Source organism: Protomyctophum bolini (assembly GCF_963924005.1).
Source record: "Protomyctophum bolini genome assembly, chromosome: 17".
In the NCBI taxonomy this organism is placed as follows: Eukaryota; Metazoa; Chordata; class Actinopteri; order Myctophiformes; family Myctophidae; genus Protomyctophum; species Protomyctophum bolini.
This window is the reverse complement of record NC_137878.1, coordinates 19876725-19892824: the sequence shown is the minus strand read 5'-3', so window position 1 is coordinate 19892824 and position 16100 is coordinate 19876725. Positions and strand designations below refer to the sequence as shown.

The following is a 16100-nucleotide window of genomic DNA, read 5'->3' as shown; positions in this document are numbered from 1 at the left end:
TTTATCCATGTTGTCTTGGCCTTACAATGAATGAGTACTTTTTTTTAGGCTTGACTGTGTGTCCACAGTATTACTTCTGACTCATTTGTTTGTTTGCATTCAATGAACTGAGTCTATTCTAACCCTGCATGCAAGGCTCTCTCAATTCCCAGTCACAGTGTGTGATTGGCTGGTGTGCTGGTTGAACCGGACAAGCTGATTGGCCCCGTGGGCCTTCCCCCCCCCCCCCCCCCCCTCACACACATCTCTCTCCCCACTGAATGACACTAGTCTCTCGTCCTGTCAGTTTTGCACACAACCCATCACCCCCTCACTTCTCTCTCTCTCTCTCTCTCTAACTGCACTCTTCTCGTTCGCTGTCCTCTGCCCCTTCTTCTCTCTCCACCTGAAACCATCTCTCAGATATGCTTCTACCTCATTATGTTTCTTCTTCTCCATCCATTCCCCTCTCCCCCCTCGCTCCTCCCTCTCTCTCGTCTTTGCCATTGTCTCCTCTATTAGGAGAGGGCCTGTCCTCTTCTCGTCTGTCTCTCCACAAGCCGGGGCCGGTCTCCTCCAACCCGCTCGAGAGGCAAGAGTCCCGGGTCTCTGTCTTCCTCGGCCACCTCCTGCCCTCCTCCGCGGGGGCGGGGGCTGGCCACGGCCCTTCCCCCCTCAGCACCCCCCAAAATACTCCCCCTTCCTTCCGGCGCTCTTCGAAGGCCGCGCCCCGCCAGGCCATTCCGCAGGTGGTGGTGTCTCCCCCTGATGACGACGGCGATGACGGTACGGTGGGCGAGGAGGCGGCGGTGGCCGCTGCCGGCACATTTCGGCTGGATAGACAAGCGTCCACGGATTCCCACGGCCACCAGCTGCTGCCGTTAGAAGGCAAATATCTGTGTAGCCCGGCAGTGTGAGTCACGGCTTGACCGGAGAACACTAGCACTGTAGCATGCTGGCTGTGCCCCCCACCCTCCTCCCGCTGCTACGTCAAGCACCGCGGCCCACCCACAACCCCCACCCAGCGCCCATCGAGTCATTAAAGGGTGACGTCACCTCCTGAACCCTAGCGCTCCACTGTGAGTCTCTCGGGACAGACTGTTGACTCCGTCAAATTCAAAGGAAAAGAAGGCGCTGTTTTTCCTTTATTTGTTGACGATGGGTTCTCAGATTGCTGTGAGAAGGAAATCTAACTCATACACTTTATGATACTTCCCAATATGGTCTGCGTATTGGGAGAATCATAGGATTCAATTTGTAAATCATCAAAGTTGCCCTTTAATGACACCGCAAGGTTCACTCACTGACTCTATACCAGCTCTCCTCTCTCTGTAGTCTGACACGTGGCCAGACGATCAGAGATCTCAGCCTGCCGAAATCTAAATTCAATGTCGGGGCTAGAGACTCAAGTCTTCTCATTTCTGCATTGCACTTGATGTGTAAATGTCAAATGGTTTCCATCCATGCACCTTTAGCCCCCACATTGAAAGATGTCACCAGAGGAGAGACTACTCTCTCTCTCTCTCTCTGTCTCTCTGTGTGTCTCTCTCTCTCTCTCTCTCTCTCTCTCTCTCTCTCTCTCTCTCTCTCTCCGTCCAATCTGTCCTAAATGTCCTTGTGTCATAACTTTAATTGCCTCTGTCTGTCCTTACCTTTCTCTCTCTCTGTCTCTCTCTCTCTGTCTCTCTCTCTCTGTCTCTCTCTCTCTCTCTCTCTCTCTCTCTCTCTCGCACTCAACGTCTCTTGGGCATCATAATCTTTCATCTTCCTGTCTCTCGCTATCCTCGGTTCTCTGCTCAACCCCTAAATGCCTTGCTTGGATCTGTCTCTCCATATTGAGCTGTCTGTGTGGATGCATCCATCTCTCGTTCCCTCATTCTAGCATATACAGTATGTCCAACAATGTCCTGTGATTGTCCCGTACTCTCACCCGCTCCTCGTTGTGCGGAGAAGGTGTTCACCTGTACGTTCTACCATCTAATTGTCCCTCCAGTATACATGTGTGTATATACTATACTTTGTATGCTTCCTTTTTGTTTTGGTTCAGAGTGCGCCAATTATAGAAAACAGCCGCTGTGCCAATAGCTGGAGGTCCTGTATTCTATAAAAGACTTGGCTCTGTGCACCGTGTTGAATGCATGCTGACGTAGAACACTACGCCATCTTTTTTGTTCTTTTACTCTCGCACCTTTTTGGGGTATTTTATTATTTTATGTCCATGTTCCTTCCTCCTTCTCAATTCCTAAGTATAGTCACACACACGCACACACACACACACACACACACACACACACACACACACACACACCGGACTCCTCCTCCTTCCGTTAAGGGTCTAGTGAGGGTAACGTGTGTACCCAGACAGGCATCCTGGCTAAATATAAGTTCTGTAGGACGGGAGGTTGTGTTGGCATGTACTATCACCATAACATAGAGGCACTTTGTGTTCCTTTCCAATGCCAGGCCCCTGTTTGTTATTTATAGATTTAGAGGTGTGTGTGTGTGTGTGTGTGTGTGTGTGTGTGTGTGTGTGTGTGTGTGTGTGTGTGTGTGTGTGTGTGTGTGTGTGTGTGTGTGTGTGTGTGTGTGTGTGTGTGTGTGTGTGTGTGTGTGTGTGTGTGTGTGTGTGTGTGTGTGTGTGTGTGTGTGTGTGTGTGTGTGTGTGTGTGTGTGTGTGTGTGTGTGTGTGTGTGTGTGTGTGTGTGTGTGTGTGTGTGTGTGTGTGTGTGTGTGTGTGTGTGTGTGTGTGTGTGTGTGTGTGTGTGTGTGTGTGTGTGTGTGTGTGTGTGTGTGTGTGTGTGTGTGTGTGTGTGTGTGTGATTGAATGTTGGGTCATGAGAACCAGAGACTGTTGAGTTGGAGGAGAAAGCTAAAGGTTGGGGTGGTCTTATAATAGATGGGAGCCTCTGTTATTCTAGAAGCATGCACGCACACACGCACGCACAAACAATATCCCATGACATAGTGCCTTGGCGTTAACGTGCAGCAGAGCTGGAGGGTAACTTGTTTTTTATCTGTTAGGTCATTATCAAAATATGACTGATAGAGAGTACATACTATAGGGCATAGCAGTGGGCGTGCTTTTCTGGTTCCACTGAAATATCGGCCATACATTTTTCCCATAGAGATTTACAAACCTATTTATATTTTAACCCATTCAAGGCAGGAATCCCTTTTGGTGTTTTAATTATGTTATACTTTAGCTATTGAAACATAGCAGATCTACAAGCTCATAGTGCGCCACCAAGTGAACAAGCTTGTAGATTTGCTAGCGTTTTTAACTCAAATATTTGCTTCTGTGGAGGTCCCTGGAACAACATACTGTATTTTCAGATGGGGGTCGGCGGCCAATTACATATCATTTTGGGGGTCCTTGACATGAAAAACGTTGAGCACCACTGACATAGAAATATAGGTTTTCAGAAAACTGTCAGGATTTAGAAGGCATTTGTAGAATCGTCCTCAGCTCTAAATTGGTTAAGCCTATAGAATCCAAGCCATCCAGGATGCTGGTGAATCATGACCATAACACTTTTGATTCTGTGGGGAAGAAAAAGTAAAAGAAAACAGCTAAAGAAGTATTTATTAAATGTAGTCATATATAATAATATAATTAAATATTCAATAATGGGTTTTTGTCACATAATCAAAGGTTTTATGACCATGATTCACCAGGATCCTGTATGGCTTGATTCTATCCCACTGCTATGCCCTATACATGTAGTTACAAGCATTTGTCCATCTCAGAGTATCAATGTTCAAATGGATGAATATAAAGTTTAAACCTGACAGTCCCTAGTTACTCCACACACACTGGAACAGTACAACAACTGTACCCTACTGCCATAGATGATCTAGGGACTTTAAAGGGAAATAGATCTTAAAGCCCCCAGAGTAGCCTCCTTCTGCTGTCTGTTCATGACAGGAGTCGGTGGCCTTTTTATCCACATATAACAATTCAGAAGAAAATGATCGGACAATGGAAAAATAGGGAGTGTGTGCGCTTGCACGTGTCAATTTGCACTAGAAATTTGGTGCTGACCAGATAAGCCTAGACACCTACTAAATTATCTTTTCTTTTTTTTCACGATGACATTGAGTAAAGGGGATAATAGAATACCGAAGGTCTAAGGACGCACTCCACTCCACCACCTCTCGACGCCACCTCCTTTTAATAAGGCCGCCGTGGTCCAACATTCCACGGTTTAATCTCGCTGAATGATGTTCGGTGGCAGGATGCAACCTGCGATAATCCCTCCCTTATTCTCGCAGGCTTAGGGAGGAATGTGAGCAATGCTGTTGGTGATCAGCGGTCAGTGGTCACCGCTTCCCTGCTGTCCTCCGTGGTGGTGTGGAAGGGCACCATGCAGAGAGCACGCTTAGATCACCAAGTGTCTGCTCTACCACGACCACGACATTTTGATTGTTGTACAAATTATTGCGATTAACGATTTTATTGTGGTTTAGGCATTGAACATTTTCTTTTAGGCCATAGGACATAAGTAATGTCCTATGGCTAAAACATGCCATGCAAATTGTGTTTTAGCAAAGACATTTCAACAGATGAATTTATTCAAATAGTATTGCGCTTCTGTAATAATAATTACAATTAATATTGTGACTGACCTACTGACACGCTGGTGGAGACTGGGGAAGATGGCCTGTTAGGTCTTGGAATGAGGGGAAAGTAAATGGAAGTATGTTTTGATTTCATTATGAAGTCATTTTTATTGCTACAAAGTTATTTGGGAAAAATAACAGTTGGAAGGAACATACTTTTTGCAGAGTGGAGAAAGAGGTTTCCTCAAACATCATCTCATTTCATCTCCTTTTCCTCTGTACCTGAAGTGCTAGCGTTTCCTCCGTGTTGAAGTGGGACATCGTTAAAGCCGCTTGGCTTCAATGCTCGTCTCCGCTGGAGGCTTGTATTGAAGGTGTTTGGTCATATTTTCAACACCTTCCTTCACCTTCATCTCTGGGATGATGATGATACAAGCCAAGCTGCTTTGACATCAGCAGTGGAACGTTTTAATAGTATTCCCAGTTTTAAGAGATTTCGAAAACTGGAACTGATTGTTTTTCTGCATTTCTCCAAAACTAAAGAGATATAGTTGTTACTGCCCCATTACACGTTGTAAAATCTCCTGTTGAACCTCAAAGCCATCTTCAGCAGGTGCTTGTGTCTCCCTCCATTTTCCAGAAGAAACGCGACTGACTATTTTTTTCTCTTTCCTCTTACTCTGTCCTCCTCACCCCCCCCCCTCACTCGGTCACATCAATATCAGGGCCTCTGGTGTCCCCTAACTCTCTTCCCAACAACCTGTCGTCTTCGGAGAGGAGGCCTTCTGAAGCAGGCGTCCGTAGAGAAAGCAGCGTAGAGAAAGTCCACTTGAGCAAGGTAACCTAACCCTGGTACTTGGTACCCTGGTATGAAATTTCATCCTTGTATCACAACCTGAAATATTATATCACTATCTGGTCTACTATGGTGGCTGCCATGTTGAAAGAAATGGTCGCCATCTTGGAATTTTGAGTGGCCAGTGCCATTTTCCATAAGAGTGACCCTTAGAGATAACCTGACTCCGCCAGATTGCGGCAGTATTGAGTTCCCTCCTCCTACCTTGATCTGGTCTCTCTCAAGCAGAAACGATGAACCCGGAAGCAGCGGGACAAAAATCTAATATCTCCCTAATAATTTTGAGTTGTAGTCTTGTTAGGTTGTGTTTACATTTGTGCTGTCACTGCTGTGGCAGCGCTTCAATACGTCATCAGTCTCATGTTGATCCCGCTTCTAGCGGCCGCATATCGCTCCGATCAGCATTTAATCGGAGTACGGCGTCTCTGCCTGAGAGAGATCAGATGGGAGCAGGAGGAGGAACTCACTGCTGCCGCCATTTGGCGTTACCTGACAGAGTATGTGTGCCAAATGTCATGCTTGCATCACAAAGTGAACGATTCTCATGATATACGCCATTAATCTGCCCCACTACCTGGACTGATGGCTAGTTATCTGTGTGTACAGATGGAATGGATCCAACGATCAGTGGTCCAAGTTGGTAAACCAGTACCAATTACTAAACCCCCCAAACCTCAGGACCCCAGGTGTCCTGGTCTTCACCCACTGTTTTTGTTTGTTTTAGTAATTATAATACCTTTTAATAGCTATGGTTCAGTGTGGAACCATTTTAACCCTGAAGTCCCTATTCTGGCTGCGTCATAACAGACACACAGTGGCCATTTTGCTCTTGCATCATATTTGCAGGGTTCATTAACTTAATAGCAAAATGGCCACCATGTGATTATGATGAATAGGCGAACAGTTTGGAGAACATTTAGCAGAAGCAAGCTCACAGAGCTTCAAAGCACGCTATGAATTTGTAGATCGTAGATCGATTGTTTCCCTACAACAAAGTATAGTGTAAGTGTAGTAAGTATAGTGTTCAAGTGATTACGTGATCACAGCATTAGTAATTGCTGCAGATGGTGGGCAGATGCTGAGAATGGATTCTATTGCATTCTGTAACGCCTCCACAGGGCAGAGAACCGTCCTATCATTTCACGATAACCTCCTCCCTGACATAAAAGTGCCTGTAGGCATAATGCAGCGGGTTATCAACCTACAAGCAGCTTCCATGCGTGCCAAGAAACTCTCTGAAGCGCTCCGAAATGTATGATGAGCTGGAGGATAAAAGAGAAGGATATAAGGCTGAGGGGGGTAGAGATTAGTCGCTGTCTACGGCTCTGCATTTAGCGTCGTACATTTAGTGGACCGGCTGTTTGACTGTCTGTTTTTCTGTTTTGTGTTTCCTGTGAGGACTGCGGATGAAGATTAGCCACTGTGCTATATCCGGTGTATTTACGTCCATGTGACGTCCATTAATATGCATTGTCCTGTCCATATAAACAAATAAAGTAAGGTAACGTAAAAATAGATGCATATGAACAGTTGTATTTTCTTTTTGGGTTCAGTGGTCCTGACAGGAAGATGTCTATTCTTTGCTCAGTACATGGTAGTTGTGTATGTAGCTACTATCTAACCTCCCTAGTGTAGGTTGGCCTCTCCTCCCCCAGCATCGCCCCTAGCTGTAGCTACTATCTAACCTCCCTAGTGTTGGTTGGCCTCTCCTCCCCCAGCACCGCCCCTAGCTCTCATACATCAGTACTCTGCAGTAGCGCCGTCACTCCCTCTTTCCATGCACTCTGTCTCTCTTTCATGCTCTCTTATTGTTCAGTCTCAGCCCTTTATATTGTTTATCTCAGAAGTCCCTTTGCCTGTGGAATTGTCTCTCTCTCTCTCTCTCTCTCTCTCTCTCTCTCTCTCTCTCTCTCTGTTCTTTGGAATTCCCGGCCCAGTTGGAGGCTGGCGGTGGGCAGCTACGTTACCACTGCTTTATGCATTGTTTATGTCCTTCTGGGCCGTGTTTTCAGGTGGATATGAACTTCATGAAGAAAATCCCGCCAGGTGCCGAAGCGTCCAACGTCCTGGTGGGTGAGGTGGACTTCCTGGAGAAGCCCATCATCGCGTTCGTACGTCTGTCCCCAGCTGTGCTCATCACCGGGCTTACCGAGGTCCCTGTACCCACCAGGTACGACACACACACACACACACACACACACACACCCAGGGCTCATTCAGCTCCTTACCGAGGCATTTCCTTCCCCCTTTCTGCCCCTAAGTTGCTACGATCTAATAATGTGATAAAGAATAACAAAGGAAACTACAAAATACTGTTTGTGAACAGTGTGGGCTCGAGTGGACCGTGTCTTGAGTGTACAGGGTTTGATGAGGTCAGATCAACATATGGAATGTCAGAACAGGTCAGCTCCATATATGGAGATCTAAGGGTGGCAGCGGGGGCAGTGTCTTGAGTGTACAGGGTTTAATGAAGTCAGATTAACATGGAATGTCAGAACAGGTCAGCTCCATATATGGAGATCTAAGGGTGGCAGCACGGGCAGTGTCTTGATTGTACATGGTTTGATGAGGGCCCAGGTAGGTCCGGGCCTTCATTTTCGGGCCTGGGCCTTCATTTTCAGGCCTGTTGAGAACTCTCGTTTTCGCTGGGTGTGGCTGTGTCTAGAGTTTGAATGGACAGGTATCAGTCAAAAGGGAGACATCAAAGAGGAAGGACGGGTGGGGAATGATCAACATATGGAATGTGAGAACAGGTCAGCTCCATATATGGAGATCTGACGGAATGATGGCAGTTTTCATAGTAATCTGCAACCTACTGTCGCATTTGTTTGTTTATTTATGTATTTATATTTTTGGGAAGGCTAGATTCAAAATCATTTGAAGCCTAACATCTAGTCTAGTGGATGTTTTGAGTTGTCCAAACCCTCCATGTCCTGCAGTGAAAGCTCAGAGATCTTGGCCTAATGAATTCCTGTGTCCTTTGTCATATGCAGGTTTCTATTCTTGCTGCTGGGGCCTCATGGTAAAGGCCCCCAGTACCATGAAATTGGCAGGTCTATGGCTACGCTCATGACCGATGAGGTGAGTAGAGATTTCATTCAGATAGGAGCTCCACCAACACACAAACAAACCAGTAGCCAGCGTCTTTTTGTTATTTCTAATTTGAGTGTGAAATGACCCTCACTCAGCGCATCGGTTGCTTGCTAGTGGTGGAAAGTAACTAAGTACATTTACTTAAAGGACAACTTTAAGTAAATGTAGTTTTTTTCAACCAAGGTTCATGTTTTAGGTTGTTGTTAGAGAAAGTAAAAGATGAGTGTTATTTATTTTTAATTTGCTGCTTTCTTTCGTTTTACAGGGGGCGGGGGCATTCAAACATGGGGCTAAATAAATATGTATTGTTTTACAAATAGCGATTTATTTTGCATTATTTACTATAGTCCTACTAGACCCCATCTGGCCACAAAAGATCACAGGATCGATCTACTGAATGTGAAGGGAGGTACTATAGGGGGCTGCCATACTGATACCGATACTTTTGTAGGCCTACTTTTACTCAAGTACATTTTGAATTCCAGTCTTTTACTTGTAAAAGAGTAGTTCTATATTCATACTTTTACTTAAGTAAAACATGCAATACTTTTTCCACCACTGGTCACACACCTCACTTTCCTCATGTGTAGATTTTCCATGACGTGGCATACAAGGCCAAAGACAGACAAGATCTACTGTCTGGTATAGACGAGTTTCTTGACCAGGTGACTGTGCTGCCCCCTGGAGAGTGGGACCCCACAATACGCATCGAACCGCCCAAGAATGTCCCATCTCAGGTCAGGATCTCTCTCTCTCTCTCTGTCACAGATAATTTAATTATACACGCCATTTAATGTTGGTATCCTGACCTGAAAATGCATTCTCTGTTAATAAAAGAGCTGGAGAGAAATGGAGACTCCTCTTACTATAGCAATGAGTACGGAACTGGAACGTAGAGCTATTTAACACTTACTTCAACCAGAGGAAATCACTACCTACTTTAAGCAAGTCAATGTTTTCATTGGGTGCATAGCGTTAATCCGACTTTACTAATCCTACACCCCTAACCCTAACCTAAACGCACACGGAAGCCACGGGTGAGTCCTAACTCACTCAGTGCCACACTAATGACGACTCCCCCTTAACTAGAGTTGTTTCCGATATCGATACTGGTATCGGCCGATACCACCCGTACTCGGAACCGGCCCGATACTACGCTGAACGAATGCAACCCAACCCAACAAATCGCCAAAAACAGACGATCTATAAGACAAGTGACAATTAGATCGGAGATCCCATTTGCATCTATGAGAAAAACGGGGTAAAATAAGTGGTTACAAAAAGAAAGTACTCAGGGCTCGAAATTAACTTTTTTACTTGGTAGCACTGGTGCTCCCAAATTCAGAATGAAGGAGCACCAGAAAAAAATTAGGAGCACCCACCAAAATTTTACGAGCACCAATATGTAATCGATTTTTTACATTCATTATTATTACACTTGTAGCCTACAACAGTGGTTCCCAACATTTTTCATGTCAAGCACCCTCAAATTGACACTCATTAGCCCACGGACCCCCATTTGAAAATATATGCCAGGGACCCCCATATGAGAAGATTTTTACGGCTCTAGCAGTGATTTTCAGTTATTTACATTTCAAGGACCCCCAGTTTGACCTGAATTAGGCTACCGTTCCCCATTTCTATCTCTAGGACCCATAAAATCAAAGTTAGTTTAACTGAGTGTACAAATGTACAGTGAAATTGGTTTACCCATAGTATGTAGTACACTCTCAGAGTTTCAGACCCATAAGGGTCCATTTGGTTCCTAACTATCATTTAACCGAGGACCCCTAGGGATCCCCGGACCCCACTTTGGGAACCACTGGCCTACAAGCCAGTTGGTATGAGATGCTATTTTTGTGGCAATAAACCAGTTGAAAATATAATTCAATTCTAAATACTGTCTCTGCTATAATTTCTGAATTTGTAAATGGCTACAAAACCCTTTGTTTTATGTAGGCCTGCTTTTTGATTGAAGTAAAAAAAAATATATATATATATATATATATATATATATGTATATATACTGTATATATTTATGAGAAGTTATTTTCATAACGTCATCATAAATGTGTGTGTGTGACTCCACACATTCCATTCAATTGAGCCCTTTTGTTGTCTCTCACAGCTGAGGACCTCAGGTCCAGCTGATGTTGATCACCCAATCAGTCCACGGACTGACGGGAGGTTAGAGGAAGTAGAAGAAGCCAAGGAGATATTTCTTTAAACAATCATAACTCTGGACAGGAATGGACTAGGAACTTACTTTTTTTTTTGGACATGCTCAGATCTTTATGCTCTACAAGTTTAAATCTTCTCGCGGGAGGGAACCGGCACCGCGACACTTTCGGTCGCGATAGTTTTGGTCGCACTACAGTAATTATATGCAGTAGCACTGGTGCGCACAGTTATATTTTGAGATCGCACAGATTAAAATTCAGGCGCATTTGCGACCAAAATGGTCGCTATTTCGAGCCCTGAACTCATATCGTTACTCGGTTTCGGCGAGTACTAAAAATGAAGTACTCGTACTCTGTCTGAAAAAAATTGTATCAGGACAACTCTAGTCTTTAACCAGTAACCAGCCACATAATGTCGGACTAACGTCCACGTTAGGGCTTTAAGCAACTAGTTGACTAGTAAATCCACTAGTGGACCTTGTTGGTACTAGTTGATAAGAAAAAGAAGTTTCCTTTTTCTTTTTCTTTTTTGTAGGCCTCAAGATCAGCTAGAGTTTTTTTTTTAAACAACTAGTCTACTAGTAAACTAGGCAACTAGTCAACTAGTAGAAGTGAAAGCCCTAGTCCGCGTGCCCCCCCAGTTTCGTCCACACAATGCTGGCCTATACAGTATATACAATAGAGCAAGGCACCAAAATGGTCGATTCGCACAGTTTGAAATCCCTCCTGCTGTGTTCTTCAGATGAAGAGGAAAAGGCCGGCTCAGCCCAACGGCTCACTGTCTCCTACTGGGGACATGGACAAAGACGAAGACCCCCATTCAGGACCTGAACTGCAGAGGACAGGAAGGTGAGGAACACTTGGACACCACAGAACATACAATGATGTGCTACTGTATGCTCACACACCTTATATACCTGTATGTAAAGAAACTAGCTACTGTATACATATCTGAAAATGTGGTTGTAAATAAGTTAAGAGAGACCCTTTTCAAAAACATTTTTGAGAGCAATGTTTAGCTGTAAATGCCATTGTGTGTGTGTGTGTGTGTTTACTGTACATGGCTGTCATGTTGGATACAGCAGTAAATCAAGCACTTAGCTCTTAGCCTTTGATTAGGCAGCAGTCTGTTATAGAGCAGAGCGGTCAGTTAGCAAGAAATAACACACCGCTGAACCAATCAGAATCAAGCATTCAACCAAGTCGTGTAATAATAACATAAAATAACATAACATGAGGTTGAGATGACAAGATACATACACGTTCCAATCCCGCGAACTAGAGTGACAGGAGCATTGGAATTGGCTAGCCTGCTTATCACATAAGCTAGAAGGACCATTGTTCTACGATTAGAAATTCATAACAGTACGTTGTAGACAGAGTTGCATTGTTGACAGTTTACTAATGGCCCCCCTATGGTCATCAGATCGTTATGTATTTCACACTACAGGAGTCTTTTTGCAGGGTGCCATACGAGACCGACACAGGACACCTCTCTCTCTCAGCACACACACAGGGCGGAATGTTTGTGATAGCGTAGCCTACATGCGCTATAGCGAGGCAGGACGTTAAATCTTGATTTTCATTAAATAATTCTCTGTCTCTCTGTATGTGTGCGCACACACACACACGCGCACACACACACAGAGCGCACGATGTCCAAAAGTTTGCAGCGTTGAACGATGCGGTTTATCAACATATTCAAGTGTGTAACAGCAATGTTGGGCTATATACTGTAGGCTAGCTAGTACCAATATGTATTTTGTACGACACAGGGATTTACCCAAGGAATTAAGGTTATAGTATCACCTGATCATCATCGATACAGTCGACAGACAGACAGACAGACAGACTGACAGAGACAGACAGATAGTGGCTGTGAGCAGTGAGTACATGCAGCTGTCTTGTGAAGTTGTGCTCTCATTGGCTGTAATAAAGGATTTCTCGGGACACGGTCGCAACCCCATTCATACTGTATGATGTCCAGTCGGCGACAGAGTCAAATACCAAGCCTGCTAGATATTCAGGAACGGTCGGGAAGGCGTCTGCGAGCGCTTTCATCTTCTCGCAGAGCCTTTCACACACAGCGAGCAAAACCTCTGCGATAAAAGCCCGATCTTGCGTCAGATTGGGAGTTTTGTCGGCGAGCGCCAACAATGTTCTCCGACAGCATAATCTGAGCAAATATCGTGCAGTGATATTTTGGCCGTGGCCTCGACCTTGACCTTGGCCTGCTGTCAGCGTGCACAAGAAATGTGACTGATCGGCTGAGTAGTAGGTGGGATTAGCAGCAGGCACTGATGCGTGCGTGCGTGCATGCACACACACACACACACACACACGCACACACACATGCACACGCACACATGGGTGGATACATGATCTCCAGGCAGAGATCATAAATAGGATGAGGTGACATAAGTTAATATGATGACAAGATGAGGTGAAATAAGATCATTATGATGGCAAGAACAGATGACCTACTGTAATATATGGTGACAAGATTAGATGAACTAAGATAAAACATGATGACAAGATGAGCAGTGGTGAAAGTGGACTGGGACGGTCCGTAGCTGAGGGGCGCTGTCATGACCATAACTGGCATAACACCTTTGAAACCACGCCCACTGCTATGCCCTATAGAGTGTCGCAGTCCTGCCCCCTTTCCTGACGACGCCAGGCCCAGGAAATGAATCCCAAATTCCCAATGCATTTTTCCCATAGACCTTTCAAAACGTATTTATTTAAAGACCTCGTATGAGTGGAAGCGTCGTACGAAGCCAACTCTTGTCGTGACAAATCATGACAACACACAATATTTTGGACCAAACAAATAATTATAAAGAAGAAAAACAACAAAGAATGTGTTGTAACCTGCCGTTTTTTTCTACTTTCTAATTCTTTGTTTGGCCCGGAAAATTGTGTTTGTTGTCATGATTTGTCACGACAAGAGTTGGCTTTGTCCGCGGCGTAAACGTCTTTAAATAAATACTTTCTGAAAAGTCTATGAGGTAAATTAACAGGGATTTATTTTCCGCGTCTCTCGAGGGGGCGGGACTGCAACGCTCTATACAGGCATGCCTGTTTAACAACGTACATTGCTATCTCCTTCCATGCTTACTGTAGCAGACTTTAGATGACTGGTTCGTGTTGTGGGGTCTAGGGACCCCCAAGGAGTCCTTGAGAGGATTCCAGGGGTTCCCTATACTAGAGCTAAACTAAAACTGCACTCTGTCGAGTGCCTACTTGCTTGTTGCACACTAGTAGGTTGGGAATCACTGCTTTAGGTAATTGTTTCTACATAATACAGAATGGTGACGTTTATTGGAAGGAATTCCTCCGGAGAGCCCTGTCCACCCTGCTGGTAGAGTTTATTAAGAGACCACACACACACACACACACACACACACACACACACACACACACACACACACACACTGCATTATTTAAAGAAGCTCTCTCCCCTCCGTGGCTATAAAAAGCCACATGCTTGCAGGGAGCTGGTGGGGAACAGAGATATTGAAGGAAAGAAGGGAAGGAAGGGAAAGGAGGGAGGTGAAAGGAGTGAAAGTTTAATAGATCCTCACTGTAGGGAAGACATCATGAGGCGAAAAGTGGATTTAGAGGGAAAAAAATAGAAACACACAGTCCTTTGTGTGAGATAGGGTGATGCTGCATGCAGGGTGTGAATTGAGTTATCTGTATCATGTGTCAGTGCCAGTGGTGACTGTAGTGTACAGTAATGTGAAGTACATGTAGTTGAGTACTGCACTTAAAGGGGCATTCCACTCATTTTCAACATTATACTATGTCATCATTAATATACTATAGAGCTGTGTGGAAATAATAAAAAACTAACTCTGAGAGTGTAGAAATGGAACTCAATTGGATTCCATTTGTACACTCTCAGAGTTATGGGGGTCCTTGCAATTAAAAAGTTTGAAAACCACTGTACACTAAATGGAACAGAGCCTTAAAGGACCACTTCACCACTTTTCAATCTACCTTCATATAATAGGTCCTCACTAATAATCATGATAAAATTGCACAATTCTGTCTCATAGGAGGGCTGTGGGCAGTTCAGAAACCCGTTCACCAGTGACATCATCGATGGGGAATCCAAGCAACTGCAGGCTTTCTAATCCTGAAAAGTTTCAATGCGAAAATGGAAGCCATCATTCTCACGATAATAAAAATCTAAATATTTCTGTAAAAACGTCTGTGTCTCCTTTGAGACACAGACCGAGTAGAAAATAAATTGTGCCGTTTCATCATGATTATTAGAGAGGACCTATTATATGAAGATGAAAAGTGGTGACGTGGTTCTAGAGTTATTCTGTGTGCATACTGCATAGAGCCCATGTGGGATCCCTCAACATAACCAGCTGTGCTGCTCGTCCCACAAAATGCATGAAGAACCCAGAGGGCTTTATTTGTCATTGACTCATGGAAGTGCAACGATGATGTCTGTGGTGTCCTCAGGATATTTGGAGGCTTGGTCCTGGACGTGAAGAGGAAGCTTCCGTTCTACTGGAGTGACGTCAGAGACTCGTTCAGCCTGCAGTGTCTGGCATCCGTCCTGTTCCTCTACTGTGCCTGCATGTCACCAGTCATCACCTTCGGAGGCCTGCTGGGGGAGGCCACCAAGGGGAACATTGTGAGTCAGGACTGTGTGTGTGTGTGTGTGTGTGTGTGTGTGTGTGTGACACACAGGTGTGTGTGCATAAAGTCATGAATAATTATCAAAAAATACCTGTTTTTATTTGAATCTCAGAATTTTTAGTGTTTTTGTGTGACAACGTATCGCACTTTTTATCACAATTTTTAAAATGTATGGCATTTTGTTATTATTTTATTGCCTATAATGACATGCCTAAAATAGGGAGGCCCTGTTAAAAGTGATTAATTAGGTATCCTGCGCAGCTAAGCTACAGTAAACCAAGCGCTACCTAACAAAAGACATGTCTCTTAAAATATGTGTTTATCTTATGATAATTTGCCAATAGCAGGCCAGTGTGTGCTCTCTGCAATGTTAACTGTTACTCTTAGTAGAGGTTACATTCTCAGACACAGCAATATCAACCTTGCTTTACTATCCGAGACTGAATTTATCCAACAGTACTACAGTGTTGGAGGGGACATTTGAGGTGTGTGTGTGTGTGTGTGTGTGTGTGTGTGTGTGTGTGACCTAGTATTGATTGACCCCTAGTGAGTAGTGAGGAGGGGTCTTTACAACCCTCCTGCTTAAGTCAACAACTGTGCTCCTGATTGACACACACACACTTGCGCACGGACACACGCACACACACAGAGGCCAGGGAGGAGAGCCAGTACAGTACAGTACAGTACAGTACAGTACAGTACAGTTCTATAATCCACTTTAATTTAAGTGAATTGGTTTTATTCTTCTGCTTAAGCGTTTCTATAATCCA

At 44.5% G+C, this 16100-nt stretch overlaps 1 protein-coding gene across 9 annotated transcripts in view; it reads left to right on the top strand.

Moving 5' to 3' along the window:
• The window catches only part of LOC308332258 (sodium bicarbonate cotransporter 3-like), a 73436-nt gene that overhangs the window by 35028 nt on the left and 22308 nt on the right, over positions 1 to 16100 (top strand). For 7 of the 9 annotated variants that reach the window (XM_080788038.1, XM_080788037.1, XM_080788035.1 and 4 more), the window contains 7 exons: positions 502 to 867; positions 5265 to 5377; positions 7408 to 7565; positions 8389 to 8476; positions 9079 to 9225; positions 11411 to 11517; positions 15151 to 15325. In XM_080788038.1, coding sequence (XP_080644164.1) covers positions 502 to 867; positions 5265 to 5377; positions 7408 to 7565; positions 8389 to 8476; positions 9079 to 9225; positions 11411 to 11517; positions 15151 to 15325 — 1154 coding nt within the window. The remainder of the gene's footprint in view (positions 1 to 501; positions 868 to 5264; positions 5378 to 7407; positions 7566 to 8388; positions 8477 to 9078; positions 9226 to 11410; positions 11518 to 15150; positions 15326 to 16100) is intronic. The other 2 variants (XM_080788040.1, XM_080788039.1) reach the window with 1 other exon arrangement.